This window comes from Pimephales promelas, chromosome 21 (genome assembly GCF_988280905.1).
Source record: "Pimephales promelas chromosome 21, fPimPro1.hap1.1, whole genome shotgun sequence".
Classification (NCBI taxonomy): Eukaryota; Metazoa; Chordata; class Actinopteri; order Cypriniformes; family Leuciscidae; genus Pimephales; species Pimephales promelas.
Genome location: NC_142789.1, coordinates 18272486 through 18294882, shown reverse-complemented (window position 1 = coordinate 18294882; position 22397 = coordinate 18272486). Strand labels below are relative to the sequence as shown.

The 22397-nt window shown below is 43.8% G+C and overlaps 1 protein-coding gene across 5 annotated transcripts in view; it reads right to left on the bottom strand.

Annotated features, from left to right (window-relative positions):
• The window catches only part of foxp4 (forkhead box P4), a 133282-nt gene that overhangs the window by 47423 nt on the left and 63462 nt on the right, over positions 1 to 22397 (bottom strand). For all 5 annotated transcript variants that reach the window (XM_039673576.2, XM_039673575.2, XM_039673579.2 and 2 more), the window contains one exon: positions 5608 to 5730. In XM_039673576.2, the coding sequence (XP_039529510.1) occupies positions 5608 to 5730 (123 nt within the window). The remainder of the gene's footprint in view (positions 1 to 5607; positions 5731 to 22397) is intronic.

Below are 22397 nucleotides of genomic sequence, written 5' to 3'. Positions count from 1 at the left end.
ATACTCTCTCATTTCCTGCATTCGAAGTAGAAAAAAAATAAAGTAAAGTCTTTCTGTTACACTTACAGTACCATGTTTACTTTCCTCTGTTTGAACTAGCTGCTACTTTCAGCTAGCTACTCTTTTACAGAGTCCTAAGTGAGACTGGCTTGCACCCACTAACACTGTCATTACACATCTCCAACCATAGCTCTGGCTAACCGCAGTGGCCACCGCAGACCCACCGCTGTTTGTTTTACTTTCAGATTATTAATTTACCCAGGAAAGCCTATTAAGATTAAAATCTCAGCTTTGCATGGATGACCTATCTGACATGGAAGTGCATGTTGACCGAAAGTGCAGAGCACGGAGGCCCTTGGACACGCAGGGGCAGTGGAGGAGCGCCTGGGGGACGGCGGCTACAGCTGCTAGAGAAAAGTAGAATAATGATACCCTCATTAACTCCTTATCACATAACGTTTACAGATGCAATGCAGGCTTACTCAAGGAATGAGGCACACAATAGAGGGCTACATAGCAAAACTTAAAAAGAAAGATGTGACAAAATACTTTGTGCACTTTTAATACTTTGCGCGTCATGCTCAAGAACAATTTCTCTAAACGAATTCTTCAATAATTATTATGCATGTAGCTTTTTCTTACCTTAAAATTAATTAAAATAAGACTAACTGGAATAGTTGTACTAAAATAATAATAATTTGACAATGCAGGACATTTTAAAACAAACAATTTAAAATGATTATTTTTAACCGTTTAACCTAAAATGTTTAACCTAAGATGTGAAAAAAGGTAAGTTTGAGTGACTTCCACACTGAAAAAAAAATGGAGGAGGAATTGCTTGAAAAAAGATAGGCAACTTTTCACTCAGAAAACGCTAGTAAAATTTACAAAGATTTGCCAAGTAAAAACCTAAACATATTTATCAGTAGCTTTAATTAGAAAATATGGAATTAAGTAAACTTTCCAGAATTTTAACTTGGCTAGTAAAAGGTTGATTAATATCGATTTAGTTGAAATTTCCTTTGCCTCTGCATTACAATCCACTAAAACAATAATATTGAATTGTATTAGTAATTTATAGTATGTGCTTTACTTAGATCATCTAAGTAATTTATATTACATCAAGTCAGATATTAAGCATCATGTGAATACAAAGACCTCAATACTTGGTAGACAACATACAATGGCGGTAACATTTGATGGATAATTTTTGTGTTTGAATGTGTCATTTTGAGCAAAACATTTACTCGAAATGTCACAAAATGGCAATGACAACAAAAAACAATGATAAAACAGCGTGAATACAGCTGAAAACCAGTGAAAAATGAGCCTCATTAATTATTCAAGGTCCAGTGCATGATGGGAACCCCAGTATCAGAAAAGTTGAGTAATTTTTACTTAATTTTATTGAGTTGATATTTACACTTTCATTTCTACTTGCTTGAATTAAGTACTGATATGGGATTTACTTAGTTTTTTCATTCTTGCCCGAACTAACTTTTTCATGTAAATTAAATTATTTTATTTTTTTTCAGTAGTATTAACTTCACCAAAAAAATCATTTTTTATAGTGAAAAAAAAAGTGTTTGGTTACCAAAATTCTTCAAAATACCTTATTTAGTATTCAACCGAAGAAAGAGAATTTTGAATTATAAGTGAGCGATTTCTACAAATGCATCCTTCCCCAAATAGAACTTAAAAATATAATTCTATTTATAAATTACCATCACCCAGAGAGCCGTTGCATTAAACCATTTTAAAGGTGTCTTCATACATTGTACACATTTTTATTGCTATTTGTTATGTATTGTTTATATTATTATTCTGTGTTTGGTGGAATTGCAGAGCTTTTGTGTTTCACGTTTTCAAGTGTGCATAATGCATATGAGTTGTTATTGTTTTGGCGAATGTCTGTTTCTCAGATCATAAAGTGTGCCCCCCTATGAAAACGAAATACCTCCCCATTATATACGTTCTGGCGACGGCCCTGTCCCAGGTCAAACTACCAACAAGCCCGATGTTCAACATTTCCAGGCTTCTCTTGGACCAACCCGAGTGTACAAAACTCTTTGGTCGTAAACGAGCCTTGAACTCGCTCATATCCCACTGTTTTTACCAGGCGAGTGGTTCTACCGTGCGACACTAAAACACTGTTTGCCCTCTACAAAATCCATCTCACACCACTGCGTCCTTTTTTTTACTACCTGTCGCCATGCCGCTCTACGGGATATTGAAGGTGAGCTACCTCGCGTCTGTGATGCCAAGCCACGGCCATTTCAAACAGAGAAAGTCAGTGAGCCGTAAGGTGTGAAGGGAAACTCCATTTACCACACTAAAGGCATTTGGATCGCGATATGTCGCCCGTCTCTCGGTTTAAACTTTCCTCCACACCTCGCTGCCACCCGACTGGCCCTGCTGCCTCTCGCCCACTCATTACCCCTTTAATTCATGGCGATATGAAGCTGAATAGTTGCAGGAATAATTAAAGAATAATTAAGGGTTTTTTAATGATTTGATTCAGTGGGCCCTTTTCACGTTAACTGCACGCCTTGAAAGGCATTCACCTTAGATTCCCATTATTGTGACCTTGGTTTTACTTAACAGCACAGAGAAGGGATAAAAAAAGGAAAAATATATCAGCTGGGCTGTAATTAAGGGTTGGAGGGATGTAAAGGTTAACTCGCACATGCATAAGTGCACACGCATACATAAACATGCAGTTGCTCTCTCTTTCCTGCGCTCGACTCCATCTTTGTATGTAAAATCATATTTGTATGGGTATTCACATGCAGAAAAATCCAAAGCCCACTCGTTCTCCCACACACACTGGGATGAGATGAGGGACGAATTGCTGTGTGTGTGTGTGTGTGTGTGTGTGTTGGCAGGCTTTCTGATTGCTCCATTTGCCGTGTGTGAGAGAGTGAGCATTAAAAGCCACTTCTCACGTGGTTCATCACCACTGCGAACCATTAAACCCACTGGCTTTTACTGGAGATGTAAAACGGCCCATGAACGGTAACTATTTAAATTTCAATATCCTCGTTAAATATAGAATTTTAAAAAAAAGAGAGAAAGCGTGGCGGGCGGGGGGCTTGACAAAAGTGCTAAGTTTCTGTCTCAAACAGCTGAATTTTGATTTCTGCGAGCGACTCTTGATTAATTTGTCAGATCTGCTTGGTGCAATTTATACTCGCCTAAAGCAACCTCATCCTCCTTCCTTCCACTGTAAATCAATTCTGCTCTGTCAAGATCATTTATGCAACAGAAAACTCGTTTTTTTCCTCAAAATAATGACACGTTCTTAATCAAAGAGGTTTCGGAGAGGTGCCTGACCTGATTTCTGCCTGAGAAGTGTGTGTGAAAAGGTCGAGGGTTGCGAGTTTTGGGACAGTGATAAATATTTGAGAGACGTGAGAGAAACAGGGTTGTTTGTTTCTTCATGTCTGCTCAGGGGCCACACCTCTGGCCTCCAGGCGATATCGCAGCGAGATAGCAGAGGCCATGCAACTAATAAACAAAGAAAGAAAGAACGAGAGAGAGAGAGAGAGGTGGGAAGAGATATGGAGAAGTCTGGCTCAGCAGCTGGGTGAGAAACATTGTCCTCACTCTAACATAAGCGCTCCCTGACCGCCAGCGAGTCGACGTGTAGTGACACCAGCCAAAGAAGGCGTAGTCGACACTAGTACGCTAGTAAATGCTGCTTATAAACGGCAGAGCCAAGTAACATCAAAGCCGGGGAAGATATCATTCCGGGCATGCCTGTGAGGATGCAATCAAAGTTACACAAAAAGCGATTACATTACACACTCTGACATCTACACTCAGGGCCTATTAACGGGGATCACACATGAATGTGCATTTACTGTGCCATCCGACGACACTCTATAAAACCACTGGCAACAGCTGAAGGATGTTCCGTCAAGTTGGTCGGATTCTCCTATTAAACGTATGGCTTGCAGAGTTAAGAGGGCCGGACGGGAGGGAAAAAGTTTTCTTATGGAAGTGTGGAACAAAGCGTTTGTGTTTATGTCTGAGTTCTCTATTTATTCGAGAAGGTTTAGAATGCTTGTTTTAGTATGTACCTCTTGTGCCAACTTGATATTTTTCACTTAATGTTAAGATTTTGTGTAGAAGCCAGTTGACTATGACTATTTTTCTTCACAATTTTAACTTCACTTAAATTGAATTTATAAATAACCATTCTGTATTCAGTAAAGATGCATTCAATTAATCAAATGACAGCAAAGACTAACATTGTTACAAAAAAAAAAAACTATTTAAAATAAATTCCGTTCTTTTTAACTTTTCTTTGATCAAAAAATCGTAAAAAAATAAATAAAAAAATAAATAAAATAAAATAAAAAATGCACCTGTTTCCTAAAAAATAAACAATAAAAAGTATAACACTGATAATAAGAAAAGCTTCTGAGCACCAAATCAGCATACTGTATAAAAGGCTATTCAGACCGGTAGGAATACCGGTGTGTGTTATTCGCCAGCGTTTTTCAACGCATTTTTTGAGTTCACACCCAAATGATTTTTGCTGACAATGAGCTGAGTGAAAATGCAAAATCATTGGGACATTAGATGGCGCTTAATGTAAAACATAAATAGTCCTATTTGTAGTCGCTGTCGCGTTTTTCACATAGTTCTTTGTTCCGACACAGAGACCAGCAGCTCTACATTCATCATGCCTTCCATCTTCCTTGTCTTATTTCTTCCCGGCAGTTTAGACGCTACTTGGCTTATATCTTCTTCGCCGTTACGTATGTGTGCTCGGCAAGACCCTTTTGTGTTTGAGCGCCCCCAAGTTGTGTTTTACTGTAACTTCAGAAGCTCCAGACATGAGCAAAAGTGCCAATCTCATTGGTCAGAGGCGTTAACGTGTGACGTTTTTCACGTTGGTGTGCTGTGCACACTCACATCGGCGCCCTTTTTTCAGTTACGAGGCGTTAAACGTCAGGGAATATCGTGCGGAAAATTCGTCCCGGTGTGAACAGGCCTTTGGAATGATTACTGAATAAACAGAAAACCATTATTTTAATAATATTCCATAATATTACTGTTTCTACAAATTGAATAAATGCAGCCTTGGTGAGCCTGATTTCATAGAATTACAAAATTATTCTTTTAAATTAAACTATTTCTCACATCGTTGACTGTTTTCTCACTTTCTGCAATCTCACAATTGTAACTTTTTAATGGTAGACATTTTTATATCTCACAATATGACTGTTTTGGTTTTTCTATAGCAAATAAAACTAATTTTTAAAAAGTTTTAATATATATTGAATTGATTTGGTTAGCCTAAAATAATAACTGACCAAATAATAAACCAAATAATGTCCTATGAAACTTCGTGAAAGCTATGATGTCATGTTGTTTTTGGAAAATGATGGATTGTAGTGCAAAACAAGTCCCTGCAGCATAATTTTAGAGGACAAGAAATAGCAAATAGTGTATAGTAATATTTTAATTAGCCAATAAAACTGGCACCAACTGGCATTGAAAAAAATGTACCCTTTGTGTGGTTTGTTTGGGCATGTCATGTCTGAACAGCTCAGATATTTACAATTGTTTTAAGTTCTGTGTGTGTGTTTGTGTTACCTGTTGCAGCATAAGGGCTTGTTGCTGTTGGAGTAAAGCTTGGAGCTGAGGTGGAGAGAGGATCTGCTGCATCTGCTGTGGAGTTATCATCTGTGGGGTCATCATTGCCATTGATACCGGCACCTAAAAAAAAGAGGAAAATAAGTCCAATAAGTGACAGCAAACATGGTTGTGCGTGTGTGTTAGAGCATCATAATCCGTAACAGTGCTTATCAACTGGTTGGCCGTCACACTAAAATTTGTCACAGGTCTGAGCAGCATGGAAAAAAAAGATAAAACAAACAGGATTATCAACTGTTAAGATGCTGAAGATGCCCACCTCTACAGTGAGATAAGCATAAATAAGCACATACCCTCACTTTAACATGATACAAAGCCATTTCTGTTTTTCTAGCTTCATAAAGGAATGTTGTACTTCACTTTAATTAACTCTCTATCATGTCATGGCAAAGAGAGTACACAAAACATCAGCTCTGTTGACACAATAGAGCTCCACACTGCTTGCATTGTAAAACCCTGGCAGTTTTTCCAAAAGAGAGAGAGAAAGAGTGTTGATCAAATCTTCCCTTGAGTATATAGTCTTTATCAGCCTGAAAGTACTTCAATAAACATAATATTATGATTTGTTATCAAGAGAATCACATCTTGGCAAAAAATAACAAACAGTCTGATAAGATAGCTATCGGCAGGAAACAACTTGCAACAGTCTGGAAGTGAGAGCACAATTTGCTAGACAAGAACGAGGCGTAAAGATGGAAAGCGTGATTCTTATCTTATGAAAAATATGCAGAAAAGGAGAAATGGAAAGAGAGCCGAGCTCAACAATAAGGATTTCTCTCCGCAAGCCCAATCGGGCCATTAGTTCAGATTTTTACTTGCCCAGCCAGGGGAAACTCATGCATTTTATTTGTATTATTAATATGCTCATATATGCATATTTATTACTTCAAGTTTCACATTGACTTATCTATAGAAACTCTTTCCCCCTTTTTTTAATTAACCGGAAGTTCTTTCTTTTTGGGACAAAATTGACGAATTCACACAAACACTTTTGCTGGAAAACAATGGCATACAAAACATCACTGATATGTTTGATGCGTCCCATTGATTCCTGTTTGTTCAAAACCTCGTCTAGACAACTATTTAATATGATTGATATCAGCAGAATTATCACACAAAACCAAATGTTTAAGTAAAGTTTGAAAGGCACAAAAAACACATCGTAGGGCTGACGCAATACAGCTAGTGCCAGTCTGTCAACTGTCCTAAAACTCTCATACAGGTCAAGGGAATCCTTACTCTCTTTCTCTGTGTGTGTCAGAGATGGTTTGGAAAGGCCTGAAGGCAGGCCGCTAGTACATGAATATATCCCTGCAGTGGTAGCGGCCACCCTGTGAACTTATGGGCAGTTTTTTAACGGGCCAGCAATTTCCTCCAGTAGCTACAATTTGCGGCTGCTTCCTCGAATGCAGCTAGCGATCTTCCGCTGAGACACACACGCACACACAGCCGCTCCGTGGCGTTCCATTTATTTTCCTATTTACTGCTCAAGGGCCAGAATTGATCATCTCACTGCAACTGCTCAATAAAAATAAAGCTATTTACAGGCAACGGCTGGCTTGAAGCTGACATACGAGTGCAAACTACAAGCCAGCATAATACGCACATTTATCTACATTTTCCACTCAAAGAGAATAAAACAGACAGGCAACAGCGTGACGACTTCCCAGTCCACTGCCAGTCCGATCTGATATTTGCATTCATTTGTTTTCATGCAGCGCCTGAGCGCTCATATTTTCAGCAGTTTATCTATTCGGAGCTCGAGGGCTCGTGAGTCGCGAGGAGGGGTGGAGGGAGGGGGCGAGATAAGGAGAGGAAAGACGAAGAGAGAGAGCTGTCAGACGCAAATTAAATCTGTAAAGGGCTGATTTGACTTTGTAAACAAGATTGGCGGTAAATACGAACACCGGCTCTTTTCCCCCCGCCGGAAAGAGGGATGAAAGCTTGCGTTCGCGAGCTTCGTGGTTATCTGCGACCGTCCGATATTTTATTGTAAACGTCCCTATCACAATGAAACGAGCCATCCGTATCCTTCACTATGAGGAGGTGGGAACGCTTCCCAGAATCCATGACAGAGACAAAGAGGCAAAATTATGCACTCTTTTACCCTCTATGACTTATGTGCCACAAGAAAGACACATTTTATGGCCTGGCGTGCCACTCACCTTGATTAATTATAGGCGTGACGCAGGTGAGGCTATGTTAGACTAGCGCTTACAGCTAACGCTAGCAAGCACAGACATATTTCGGCTGATGATATCATGCATCTGATGCCATCGCGGGAGAGTGTTCGGCCCTCTGCCAAATATCACGCATCCGCCTTTGATGACTTACATCAAGAGGCCCTGCAATTACTGCTTTGAAAGCAAGAATGTGCACCCAGAGAGGAAGAGCGTCTGAAACAAAGCCAGGGCATCATCCGAGGCGAGAGCCCACAGCAGGCCAGTCGGGGCCCAGACGTGATGTATGTGTGTCTGTGCATACATCGGGGTAGACGGAACGTGAGATAGGGCGAAAGAGGGGGCTCGGTTTGTCGGGTGCTTGGCGTCACGCCAATTTGCCACGCACGGCTGCTTGTCACCGGGAAAGAGCGAAATGAAAACCTGTAATTAATTGCTCCTCTGCATCCCATTCTCCCGCGGTGACAACCCATACATTCTATTTTATACACACGTTCATTGACATTTTCAAGTTGCAGGCGTAATAATTACCAGAGTTATAACACCTTCTATTGCGGCGCGACAGTGGGATTGACGAGCCGCCTGAATGCTGAGTTGTTAAGGTTTGACGCCATTAATTGCCCCTATAATCTAATATCACAAAGGCGGGCCATTACACACCATGAGCAGAGCGTGCAATTCGACACTACGGTTTCAGAGCAGTGCAGGAAAACAAAAGCGCACCATTAGGGACTTGACGGCCGCTAACAAAAGCGCAGCACAATGCGGAATTATATTTTCATTCGGCTTTGTCTCTCGGCATAAATGATTCCCCCGTTCATTTGTCGCTGAATAGACCTAGTAATAGAGGAGCCAGAAACCCCAACCATTTGAAGTCAGGCATTTATTAAATACATTTAATTTTTTTTTTCTTTTAGAAAAGAAAGGCGAGGGAGATATTTTGCTCGATGAGCACAAGCACAGCGGCGAGCACCTTGCTGTGAATTATCAAGCCTGAACACTCATTTACTATATTTTAAAAACAGAGACAAAAAGCATTCTCTCTCCACATAGGACAAGAGAGAAAAACAAGAGACCTGTTGTAATGCGGTGTGAGGGCTGGAAATGCCTCACATTTGGACCACAGGTCCCAGCCATAGCGGAGCCTCAATAGGCAGCCAAATAGACAAAGCTTTGAAATATATAGACATTATAAAAAAGAAATAAAAACAAATCAACCATAATGATCGATTTCCTCTTTTAGCTATTCAATAGGCAATTTTTTGGAGGTTGCACCCAACCCAGTCTTTTTCACTTGAACGTAAGAGGTCAAGGATTGGTGTGTTAACAGAGGTAGTTAGTCCCAACTGGTCAATGCTTAAACTACAATTATATGAGGGAAAAAAAATATAAATCAAACTTATATTTCATTATACGAATTTTAAAAATAATTTTCCTTTTCTGTAATTAGTCAAATAACACCAGGTAAATTAATAATTAAGAACTGAGTGCTCATAAGCAAAGACAGCATGGCGATTGCGTCTTTAGTGAGTCTATGCTAGCTGAACAATTGCCTTTGAGATGAACAGGAAGGCTATAATATAGCTTGCTCTGCAACAAAAGCAAATAATAGGGCTTATGCTATAATAACCTGTGTGTTTGAGGACGGCCTCCACCAATCAGTGGCACGCAGGTCAAGGGTCGTCTGCATAGGGCGGCTCTTGTGGTCATTTTAAGCAAATTTCACTTATATCATCCACCTTTAATCAGGTATGGGGGAGGGGGTAAAACACACAGTCACTTTAGAGGTCAATACGGTAAATGGAGCTCATCTGTACGAGCAAAACCTCTTTTCGCACTCACCCGCAGCTTTGAGTTTGTAAGTGGCACGGCATCTGAACGCATCTGTCTGTGAGAGAGCGCATAATATATGGTGTGTATTTGATGGCCATCCCCTAAAACCATCTCCACAAGCTTCTGAGACTGTCTGCTAATGAGCCAGCTTCAGTGGCACCTCTGGTGCCTCCCACCACCATTAAGATTCACCAGCGCTGTCCACATGCACCATGAAGAGGTACCCACTACTGACAGGGGTCAGCTTCAATACAGAGAGAGAGAGAGAGAGAGAGAGAGAGAGAGAGCAGCGGGGGAGATAGCCGTTCGCAAGGAGCCGAGCAGTAATTAGAGGGGCTATTTGAAGAGCGAGTTTAACTGATTAACAAAGAGGAGAGATGGGAAATGAGGGAGAGAGAGAGAGAGAGAGGAGAGGGAAGCTGAGCTGCAAGAAGAGCGATGCATCCCAGAGGGTCATAAAGGAAGTAGTAAGGACAGAGAATGCATTCCAATGAGCCTTATTCTGGCTTTTCCTTTTTTTCCAGCCTTGATAAATTACAATCAGTCTTATCAACCCCTCTGCTCATTAAAACACAGACACAAGGACGATGATGTGAATCTCTTGTGAACCAACAGTCAGACCCGCGGGCAGAGCCCAACATTGTGTGGTTTATGTGGGGTCTGAACCCGGAACAAGTGAGAGTGTTTTAATACGAAATCCTCCTCAGCACAATATACTGTCAGTCTGCCAAATGACTCGCTTTCATTAAACTAAAACCACCCGCACTTAAAAGCATTTTTCAGGCGATTCCCTGCTAAATGTTTCACCTGTGCTCCTGGATTCAATCTGATTCCATTAGTGTGGATATATGGAGCGCCTCAATGCATTCAGCGATAAGTTGTAACGTTTCTGCCCTAATGAAGTGGCCACTCAAATTATTTGCCATTCAAAAATAGATTTGGGGTTTGTGGTGCATCTTGCAAGGGAATCAATGCTTGTTGCACCTGGTGTAAACTAAGCCTGAACACACCTGAGAAGCTTCTTTTACATCTTATTGCATACAAATCTTTACATTTTTTTTTAGCGCTCTACCCACTCAAACACAAAAGAACGACTACACGGAGAGATGAGTGAGGTATTATAATTATGCTAAATTTGGAATGATTTGCCTGACATTCAATTAGGTAACATCAGAAATATCGCAATGATTTTAATGCCCTTGACAGACAGACAGATGGACAGACAGACAGATAGATGATAGGCTACACCCTTCATCACCTCCTTTGTATTTATCTCTATTAGCATTTTGAGGTAAAAATAAAAAAATAAAAAATGAAACCAGACAGCGAGTACAAAGTATGGAGGAGATCTTCATTTTGGGAAAGGTCAACCTCCCAGTAATGAGCCGTACACTAAATTATGGTATTTAAATAAATGGATGATGATGAATGCATCTCCATTCTCTGGAGGATTCTTTGCCATTCCATATTACAGGGTAATTATCACATGTAGTGCAGTGGTGCACACACACACACACACACGATAAAAAAAAAAAAAAAAAATGGGCGAAAGAGCCTCAAGTGAAAGCATGTAAAAACATGTTACTAAACTTTGGACAGACGTGGCAAATCAGCTCCATAAAGCCATAATTGGGACTGGCTGAGTTCTTGAAAGGCTTTTTATAGCTGGAGAGGAATAATATACTCATCCATATAAAGAAGGGGGAAAATCTGATAAACGGCACTTAAAGTTGAAGAATTTAGAGAAGAGCACAAAGGTCCAGCACTTTAAGGACTGCGAGGGAACTCGGCTCAGACTCTGGAGTATGAATTACGACAGAGCGACACTTATGTGGAAAGGTGGCCAAAGAATCACACTGAATATGTAAAGAGAGCAGAGTTCTGGTCATCCAAATCAAAAATCCTGGTTAGCACACATACAAACACAGGAAGAGTTTAGTTCTTCTGGAAAGCTGAGACGGGGTGTCATATAACAGCAAAAAAACACAATTGCCCTTCTGAGGTGAGCTATAATTAATTAACTAGTAAAGTCTTGGTGGAGCACAGCTGTAAAAATGTGATTTTTCAAAACAAAAACACCGTTTAGCCAATATGATAATCGGAAATGTTATTTTATGACCAATAACCGATAAATGCAAGATATTTAAATTCTATAGTTTTTTCGTCTAAATAAACTAAAAAATAAAACTAAACTAAAGTCAATCATTTAAAATACTACAAGTGAATTTAGAGGAGCTGCATGCAAGATTGTGGCCAAAACTGGTACTACAATCACTTTCAAATTAGGGTGTATTAGGGTAATGAATTATTTCCTTCAACACTTGACACTTGAGACATTTAAGATGCGCACTGTTCAACAGGATTGATCTTAATTGCTTGAAATATGATCAGAATCAAAAAGGAAAATATAGTTTCTTATAAAGTGCAAGTGCAAAATGTGCTGTCATATCGGCTTCATGACATTATAATGAGAACATTATAATTGTGTGATTGGGAAATGGATTTTAATTGTGAGACTTTTGTTTTTGCAATCAGGCTCTCAAAAATTATTAAAAAAAAATTGGATTTAGATTTATCGGCCGATATATCGGTTATCAGCTTTCAAATATAAAGAATTATCGGTTATCGGTATCGGCCAAAATGTTCATATCGGTGCATCCCTAGTAAAGATCTTAGTGTTATTAAATTAGTAGCATTTTAAAGATAAACGTTAAGTGTTAGATGATGGAAAAGGTAATCTAAAAGTTTTAAAAATGCACTATTAAATATCCAATACAGTATTTTAAATTTCTAATATAAGCCGATAACCAATATATCATGCATCCCAATTTTAATATATCCAATTCTCACAAAATACAAGCCATATACCTAAATGCATGATTCTGACAATGCTTGTATAATTTAGAGGCGAGCCGACAATAGGTGGTGCTATAAAACATGACAAATATGAACATTTCATGTGTTAGCATGCGTAATAGAGAAAGATGGAGGCATATAAAGTTATAATGAATATATAAACACCACAGTCAGTCAATCTCAATGATCCATCTTCAAGCTCACCAGCATTCTGCAGGGATGCTGGAGTGGAAGGGATAATTGAAAAAAAAAAAAAAAAAAAGACAAGTAGATGACTAGAGGAGACATCACACACGGGCATCCATGCACACGCGGGACAACATCCTAGCGCTGTTTACCCCTGTCAAAAAGAATTACTCACCTCACCGATGGAGGACTGGTAGACTGCCTAACCGCAACCCACAGCTCACACTCTCTAATTCTCTCTCTCCTCCTGCACTAGAGTACCTGCAGTCTGCGCTGATGGCCATTATGAGCAGTTTATTCACGGGTGCGCTCGTGAGTCTATCGCCTGGGGGCTCAAGCCGGTAAACAAGCCGTCACATCTAATTTACACAACAGCGCCATTAATCGCCTCCCAAACCAACACCAAGCGCCGGGCCGAGGCGAGAGAGAGACGGCGGAGAGGGAGGTTAAGGCTGGGGTTGTGGAGGCTTGGAGGGGTCAGAGACAGAGGGCAAACAGGGAGAGAAGGGATAGAGGAAGGGTGTACCCAAACAAAAACAAGAGGGAAGGGGGAGATCAGATATGGAGAGGGAATTACTAAGACTGTACCACACAAAAAAAAGCGCTCAAGGAACTGCTGAGCATCAGAGACGCAAGGATTAGGAGTAGGAACACTGTAAGAAGTGATCCGTAAGCTTTCACCAATGTTTCGTATATTTAGACCTGTATATATATAAATATTACCTTTTCATAATATACGTATTCTCTCGTTTATATTGTAATAACTGGTAGCTATCCAAATAAAACGTGAGTCTAACCGGAGCTAAATTAGGCTAATAACACTTTTACTAAGCTAAATCCTAAAATGAGATAAGAACACTCATGTCCCATACACCGCACGACCCAGAGTGTTTACACATCAACCAACAGGAGGCAGTAACACCGTTTTTCCACTTTTAATGCAGAACAAAGAAAGAACTACTCAGGCAGGGCCCTATTGCCTTACACATCTCTCTCAACAACGGTGAGGGACACATTTTTACATTAGGCAGTAAATGAACCAAGAACATCTGATCAACTTGAACATTACACACATAACTTTACTATAACAACAACTTAAAGATCTTGCTGTAATAACACATAAATCAGCTCTCAATAAACAATTACCCATAATGCACCCAGCTGCTAGCGCTGACTGCCAGGTCATTACAATAACCCCCACCCAAGAGGGTTAGTGTCCCCACAACCCTAATCTCCCACAACAAAATCTAACAAATGTCCCGGCCGGCGTCGAACACGCTTCAACCTCCCCTGTGAAACGCCAGGCTCAGCCTTGAGTCCATCATTGTCCGTTTCGGCGCTGGGAGGGGATTTTGGGGAGTGACTGTGGCCTTCATCAATCTTTTGCTCTGGGGCCAGAGGGTGGTATGGAGCCAATCGGTCCTTATGAAGTACCACCCGTCTACCCCGTCCAGGCATTCGGACCCGGAAGACCACCTCGGAAATTTTGTCCAAAACCTCCCCAGGTCCCTGCCAATGATGAGTCAGTTTGGGTGACAACCCCCGCTTCCTCTGGGGGCAGAACACCCACACTTTGTCCCCGGGCCCAATCGTAGGCCCGTGGGCCCGGGCATCGTATGCCCGTTTCTGGCGGGCTCCAGCGTCCCTCAGAGCCTCCCTGGCCATTTGATGGACCGTGCTCAGACGTTCCTTCAATTTCCTGAAGTAATCCAATTCTGGCCCGCCAGTAATCTCTGGCTCGGGGGGTGACCCGAACACCAAGTCCACTGGCGTGCGGAGCTCCCTCCCAAACATCAGTGCCGCCGGTGTGCACTGACTCGACTCCTGCACAGCTGTCCTATATGCCCACAGTACCAGAGGCAGATGCTGATCCCAGTCTCTCTGGTGCTGACTGGTCAAGATGGCAAGTTGGGTGGCCAGGGTGCGGTTAAACCGCTCAACAAGTCCATCGCTTTGCGGGTGGAGGGGAGTGGTTCTTGTCTTCTTCACCCCCAATCGCTGGCACACCTCACTGAACAACCGGCTCTCAAAGTTACGCCCCTGGTCACTGTGAAGTTCATCCGGCACCCCAAACCGGGCAAACATCTCGTCCACTAGTCGCTGCGCCGTAGTGGAAGCACTCTGATCTGGCACTGCATATGCCTCTGGCCATTTCGTAAAATAGTCCATAGCGACCAGGACAAAACGGTTACCAGCATCTGTGATGGGAAATGGACCCAAGATGTCCACACCAATCCTCTCCATAGGTGCCCCGACTAGGTACTGTTGTAATGGCGCATGAGAGCGTTGACTGGGTCCCTTCTGTGCCGTGCAAATATCGCAGCAATGAACATACATCTCTGTATCCTGCCGACATCCCGGCCAGTAGAAACGCTGCCGCAGCCGCCGCACTGTCTTAGAGTTTCCGAAATGGCCGGCTCCCGCTGCCCCATGAACCCAACGGAGGACCTCCGGCCGCAGAGCGTGGGGAACCAGGAGTTGCAACCGGTCGATCCCCCCACCCGGCGCCTGCCACCGCCTATAGATCACGCCATCGTGGAGCTCCAGGCTGCCCCACTGAGAATGAAGCGTCTTGATCTCGGGCCCCTGGGAGGACACAGCTGGCCAGTCTGGACATGTTTGGGCCTCTAACCAACCCCTGACCTTCATCAGTACCTGATCATTCGCCTGTTGTTGCCTCAGCTGCTCGGTGGTGAACGGCTCCCCATCTCCACGGGTGTCACCCGGCCTTACTGCTGCTGACGATGGCTCCAGACATCGTTCTTCCTGGCGACTGCAGTATCGACATTCGTCAGCAAAGCATGGACGTCTGGAGAGGGCGTCAGCGTTAGCATGCTGCCGCCCCGGTCGGTGTTGAACCTCAAAGTCGTACTCTTGAAGAATCTCGAGCCACCTTGCCACCTGACCCTCCGGCTGGCGGAAATTTAGCATCCAAGTGAGGCTAGCGTGGTCTGTCCTCAGTGTGAACCTGGTGCCCAGGAGGTAGGGCCTGAAGTGGCGGACGGCCAGGACCACCGCTAGCAACTCCCGTCGGGTGACGCAATAATTTCTTTCTGGCCGACTGAGGCTGCAACTATAGTAAGCAACCACTCGCTCTCCATTCTCCCCCCTCTGGGATAGTACGGCTCCGACCCCCACGTTACTGGCATCAGTGTCCACAAGGAACGGTTGGTTAGGATCAGGGTAGGCTAGGACAGGAGCGTCGATGAGAGCCGCTTTTAACTGTCGAAAGGCCACAGCACAATCCTCAGACCACCCAAAACGCCGGCCCTTGTTTGTCAGCTGATGTAAGGGGCTGGCAATGGTAGCAAAGTCTCTGACGAACCTCCTGTAATAGGAAGCCAGGCCCAGAAAGCTCCGCAGCTCAGTGATGTTGGTTGGTGGGGGCCAGTCCCTCACCGCGGCCACCTTTGTTGGGTCGGTAGCCACCCCGCTCTCACTGACCACGTGTCCCAGGAATTGCGTCTGGCGGGTGAGCAAGTTGCACTTGGCTGGGTTCAACCGCAAACCAGCACTACGGATGGCTGTCAGGACCTCCCGTAAGTTGTGGACAGCCTGGTCAAAGTCTCTGGCATGGACCAACAGATCGTCCAAGTAAACCACACAGCGGGTGCGGGGAATGTCTTTAAGGACCCGCTCCATCAGCCTTTCAAAGGTGGCTGGGGCATTACACAGTCCAAAGGGCATCACTTTAAACTGCCACAGTCCTTGCCCTATCGTAAATGCAGTTTTGGGCCGGGCTTCTGCCGCCAGCTCAACTTGCCAATACCCACTGCGCAAGTCCAAAGAACTAAACCAACAGGATCCAGCTACATAATCCAATGCATCATCAATGCGCGGCAGTGGGTATGAGTCCTTGCGGGTGACCGCATTTAGTCGCCGAAAGTCCACACAAGGGCGCCACGCCCCAGTTTTCTTCCGCACCATGACCATAGGTGCAGCCCAGGGACTGTCTGAGGGCTCAATAATGCCGTTAGCTGCCATTTCTCGGATCATTTCTTCAGCAGCCTGGCGCTTGGCGAGAGGCAGTCTATGGGGGCGCAAGCGAATGGGAGCAGCAGGGCCAGTGTCAATGTGATGCTGCACCAGAGCTGTTCTGGTACAGTCCTCCTCACGGGCTGCAAAAATGTCCATAAACTCTCCCAACAGGCGTTGCAACTGCTCCTGCTGCGGTGTGCTCAGATGCTCACTGCTTCGCCGCCCCAACTCCTCAACAGCAACAACAGTTTCAGGTGATGGGGGGGCGGATTGAGCGTGCGGTGTTAGTGGTGGAGATGTATTGGTCTGGGCTCCAATACCCCCCCTGGTTTCCCCCTGAGTCTCTGCAGCTCTTGTGTGGCGTTTGGGAGTCGGAGCTTTTCCATGATGGCTCCGGCCCAATCGGAGCGGCACAGTCTCATTATCTAGGCATAGGGCGGCCCCCGGCACGTCAACACGTGCTCCCCAGTGGGATAACAAGTCCAAGCCAATAATGCACTCATCTCTGATATCAGCGAGCCAGAACTCATGGTTCGTCTGGCTCATCCCCACCACCACCGACAACAGCTTCTTTCCAGGCATTACTGTCCTTTCACCTGTGACGGTGAGCAGTTCGGTACTGGTGGGGGTCCAGTCCTCCGGAAGAGGACCGGCCGTTCCAGACAACAGTCCTTTGCGCAGCAAGCAAATGGTGGACCCCGTATCCACCAGGGCGCTGCAGGGCTGCCCGTCAACAACACAGTCCAGGTACAGTCCTCTGGCAGACCCGCAGCGTCCCACAGTAGGGCAGTCATTAATGTGGAGGGGTACTGAAGAACGGGGTGAGGGTCCCCTCACTGCCTCACTCCGAGGTCGTTTCCCGGGGGTGACATTGCCCGGGGCCGGGGGCTCGGAGCAGGGCAGTCCCTGGCGAAATGCCCCGGTTCTCCACAGCGGTAGCAGTGGTCTAGCCTCGTCCTCCGTCGTGGGGTCTCCGCTGGTTGAACTCGGCTGACCTCCTCCTCGGATCGGGCCACGTCCACCTCCCGTTCGACGGCTCTCGTCAGATGATGCTGGAGTGAAGATCGACCTGTCGCCGGCCGAGCCTGTAGCACCTCCTCAGCTCTCTCAGCCTCTCTCAGCGCCTCACTGAGATTTCGGGGTGACAGTAGGCGGACATGTTGGCGGAGCCGCTCGGGTGTAAGACCCCGCAGGAAAGCGTGGAGGCTCAGCTCTTCCCTCGCTGCGGCCTGGAAGGTAGGGTAGCCCTTTCGGGTGTAAACCCGGATGTCAGCTGCGAAAGCGCCCACACTCTCTCCTTCACATCGACGCCGGTTAGCTAGTTCCTCCCTGCTCTGTTCAGCGGAGGTTCTCTGCCCGAAGCGGCGGTTGAGAGCAGCAGTGAGGGCCTGGAGATCACGCCGCTCCTCAGGAGACAGATCGATAAGGACCTGGAGTGCGGGACCCTCCAAGGCGAGGGCCAAATGAATCGCCGTCTCCTCACAGCTCCATCCATCGTGGAGGGCGGCCAGGTCCACTTGTGCCAGGTAGGGTTCCAGGGGTGTCAACCCGCTATATCGTGGTAGCTTAGCGGGCGAACGTGTGAGGGCGCCGGGCTGGCCACTAATTTGGAGTGTTGGTGAGACGACTGGAAGTTCGTTCTGTCGGGGACCAGGAGAGTGGTACATGGCTCGGTGAATGCTGGCGCCGTCAGGCTGGTGCGGAGCCCTGCTCCTCCTCGGCGTCTTGCTCGTCAGACGCTCTAGCATGATGCTGTTCTCATGGATGGCACGCTCTAATTCGCCTATGCTTTGCTCCATAACGCCGTCTTTTAAACGACTTTTAAAATCCCACTTCTGACACCACTGTAATAACTGGTAGCTATCCAAATAAAACGTGAGTCTAACCGGAGCTAAATTAGGCTAATAACACTTTTACTAAGCTAAATCCTAAAATGAGATAAGAACACTCATGTCCCATACACCGCACGACCCAGAGTGTTTACACATCAACCAACAGGAGGCAGTAACACCGTTTTTCCACTTTTAATGCAGAACAAAGAAAGAACTACTCAGGCAGGGCCCTATTGCCTTACACATCTCTCTCAACAACGGTGAGGGACACATTTTTACATTAGGCAGTAAATGAACCAAGAACATCTGATCAACTTGAACATTACACACATAACTTTACTATAACAACAACTTAAAGATCTTGCTGTAATAACACATAAATCAGCTCTCAATAAACAATTACCCATAATGCACCCAGCTGCTAGCGCTGACTGCCAGGTCATTACAATATTTATTTTTGTATACATATAGATTGTGACAGAAAAACAGGCACATATACCTTACAAAAACTATGAAATAACCCTTTCAGAAGCCTCAACGTCAACCTGTCAAGCTGTAATGACAAAATACACATTATCCCTTACAACCATAGCAAACTGCTAGCATGGCTGTTGTAAAGCCCACCAACACATCTAAACTGTTGCCTCTGTCTCCTAACTAGCCCTTATGATCATCTTTCATCTCTACCATATCACCATGACTAATGCAAGAATGCTAAACTGCTACATGCCAACTCTCCCGGCTACATTTAACCGTCCCCCATCATACAAAGGCAGAATGTGTTTATCAACACATGAACGGGAGAACAAAATGCCTCCACTGTTCCACTAGAATAATTCCCTTCTCTTAATCCTGAAAGAAGGGGGCAAGGGGTCACATTTCTCAGGTGGAAGCGATAAGGGAAGCTAGGTGAGGTTAGCATAAGGGGGGCTTTTAAACAGTCACACCGCCACCTTCAAAAAGCCTGGAAGATATTAGCCTGCATGTGGAGAGTGAAGGGTCACTATTGAGCGGGACGTGACACTAAAGAGGCCTGTCATTTTAATAACAGGCCCGCTGAAAGGCTGCAGGCGCTGTTACCAGGTGCCTCTGTGATGATGATGTCTTCCAGCCTATAGAGTCCTGGTGCACACAGCCACATTTTCACAAGCTAATTTGTCCCAAAATGATCTAAAACCCCCATTGCAGTCCATCCCCCAATAACCTCCCACAGGTATTTATCATATTGCGCTTCTTATACAGTGCATGTTGGTGGTGCGGGCCGTTTTGTTTGTCGTGTGTGTGCGCGTTGTGTAATAAAAGTCAGCCACCGGGGGCTGCAGGGCTGAGCGACTCTAGAGAAGCAGAGAATTCTGGGCTGTCACTTGCTTATTTTCACCCAGTTCAAAGCTCGCGTCTGGGGAGCGCTTTCTCTGACAGCATTCGGACAGCATTCGGACAAATGAAAATCCGCCGTTGAGCGAGTGCCCAGAGTCGGGCAAGTTCAAGTGGAAAATCCCCCCACCACTCCATCTTCCATATCCCTCTTCCATTAGTCCCTCGCTTTCTGCGGACGTCCCTCGCACACACACACACACACACACACACACACACACACACACACACACACACACACATCTGTGGCTCTATCTAACGCATCACTGCCCCAGAATAAAAATGACAACAAATTTCCAGTGGAACACAACAGAAGAGATGACTGGGGTGCGGAAATATAAAAGCCCATTATCGACCGCGTTCATTACACTTTTCACTCATGTTTCAGATCAAAAAATGGACTTTTACACTCCACTGCTCAAACCCAAACTCTGAAACGGCCAGCAAGGCCCTGGGTGTTTCTCTTCTTGCTCTCTCTCTCTCTCGCTGTCTTCAATCTGTCAGGCCTCTTGCATTCTGGGTCACAATCTCTTACCCTCTCTCTTTTCAAAACAACCTCTATGAAAAGGAAAAAAAAAAAGTGCCAAATAAGCATTTCTACTTAATGGACAAAACAGAGAGTTTTCAAAAATAAAAGTTCTCAAAAAGGGCTCCATCCAGAATGGAGAGTCTTTTTGTCCCCCATTGATCTGAGGTGCTTATATACGTGTCAGTTTCCAAAAACGCACCAAAGAATTCTTATCAAAACCTGCTGTAAAGTGGCTATTTGCATGATAAGCGCTGCTTTGTTTTACCACGATAAAGAACAAACACAAGAGGTAAGTTTTCATTAGGGCCGAAGGACTTTTAAAATTCATTCTGTAAAATTGATCCCAAAGTGCTCGACCACACAGAGGTGGAGGTTCTCATCTCGCCATCGCATCATCTCAATGTGGTTCTCCCTTCACCCAGTGCTACCGTGGCAACGCAGCCTCTCTATCAACGCTCAAGAGAAGGAAACTAATTAGCATGTCTCTAATGAGTCTTTTCTTCTTTTTTTTAATTAAATGAGGTCCTCAATAATACACGAAAAGAGGACACTATTTTTTTCAATTACTAACAAAGATGGGACTGAAGCCATGTGTGTGTACTGTATGTAAAATGGTTCTTTACAACCATGATAAATTCTATGCCCTTTCCATCACCTTATACACAAATACAAAAATAGTCCTATGGTAGCCCTAATATTCCTGAAAGGTTTGGATTTTATTACGATGCTAATTATAAAACATCAAATAAAATGAATGAAAAAGTAAACAATTCCATACAAAACAACCATTTGGTTTGTTTTTAAAATTTAAGTTTGATAAGAAATGTTTCTGAAGCACCAAGTCAACATATTAGAATGTTTTATGAAGGATCATGTGACACTGCATACTGAGGTAATGATGCTGAAAATGGAAGAAAAAAAAAAAGTAAATTGTAATATTTCGCATAATTACTGTTTTAACTGTCATTTTAAATCAAATAAATGCAGCCTTGGTGAACATAAAAGACTTTCAACCTTTCAAAATCATATTAACAACCCAAAACTTTTGGGTTGGTAGTGTACATAGTGGTTCATGTAGGTTGTCTTGTCTACAAACCAGAAGGTGGGTGGTTCAATCCTCGGTTCCACCTGACCAAGTGTCGAGGTGTCCATGAGCAAGACATCGAACCCCAGCTGCTCTCGACAAGCTGGATGGCGACTTGCATGGCTGACACCGCTGTCAGTGTATGAATGAGTGAGTGAATGGGTGAATGCGAGGCGATATGTAAAAGCGCTTTGGTGGTCATTGTGCTATATAAATGCAATCCATTTAATGTTTTCATTCAAAATCATTTTAAAACTAATTTAAACAAACAAACCTATGAAGTGAAATGTAATCCTTGTCAAGTTTAAATGACTCTCTTGCACAGACTGAGCCAGAACAATAAATATACATACACATACATACATATACACACACACACACATTAGGAAAGAACATGTAGGTCACGGCCAAGGTTCTGAAAGATTCAGACAAAAACCTCAGTAGCATAACTTCTTTACATTGGCACGGCAGTAAAGAAGAGGAAAATTCAGCCACCAAAAGATTTCATTGTTTGTCACACCGCATTCAAATCTTCATAGGGAGCTTAACCTGACCAGCAGCCATTTTCTGTCAGGTTAAATCCATTGATTAGATTAAATGACTTCCTTGCCCTACGCTCCTTTCCATTTGAAAACAGCTTCAAATACCCTGAACCCGAAGACTTTTAGAAATAATAATAATAATAATAATTATTTGAATTAAGACTTAAGTAAAAAGAGAGTTGAAATAACAGTAAGAGTCTCTTGATGGCAAGGTGTCGAGCAGCTGAAGGCCTTTTCGTAATGACATAAGTGGTATGACGCATCACTACAAAAAAAAAAAAAAAAAAAAAAAGCTAATCCTCCAGCATGACTTGTAAATCTACATACCTGACATTT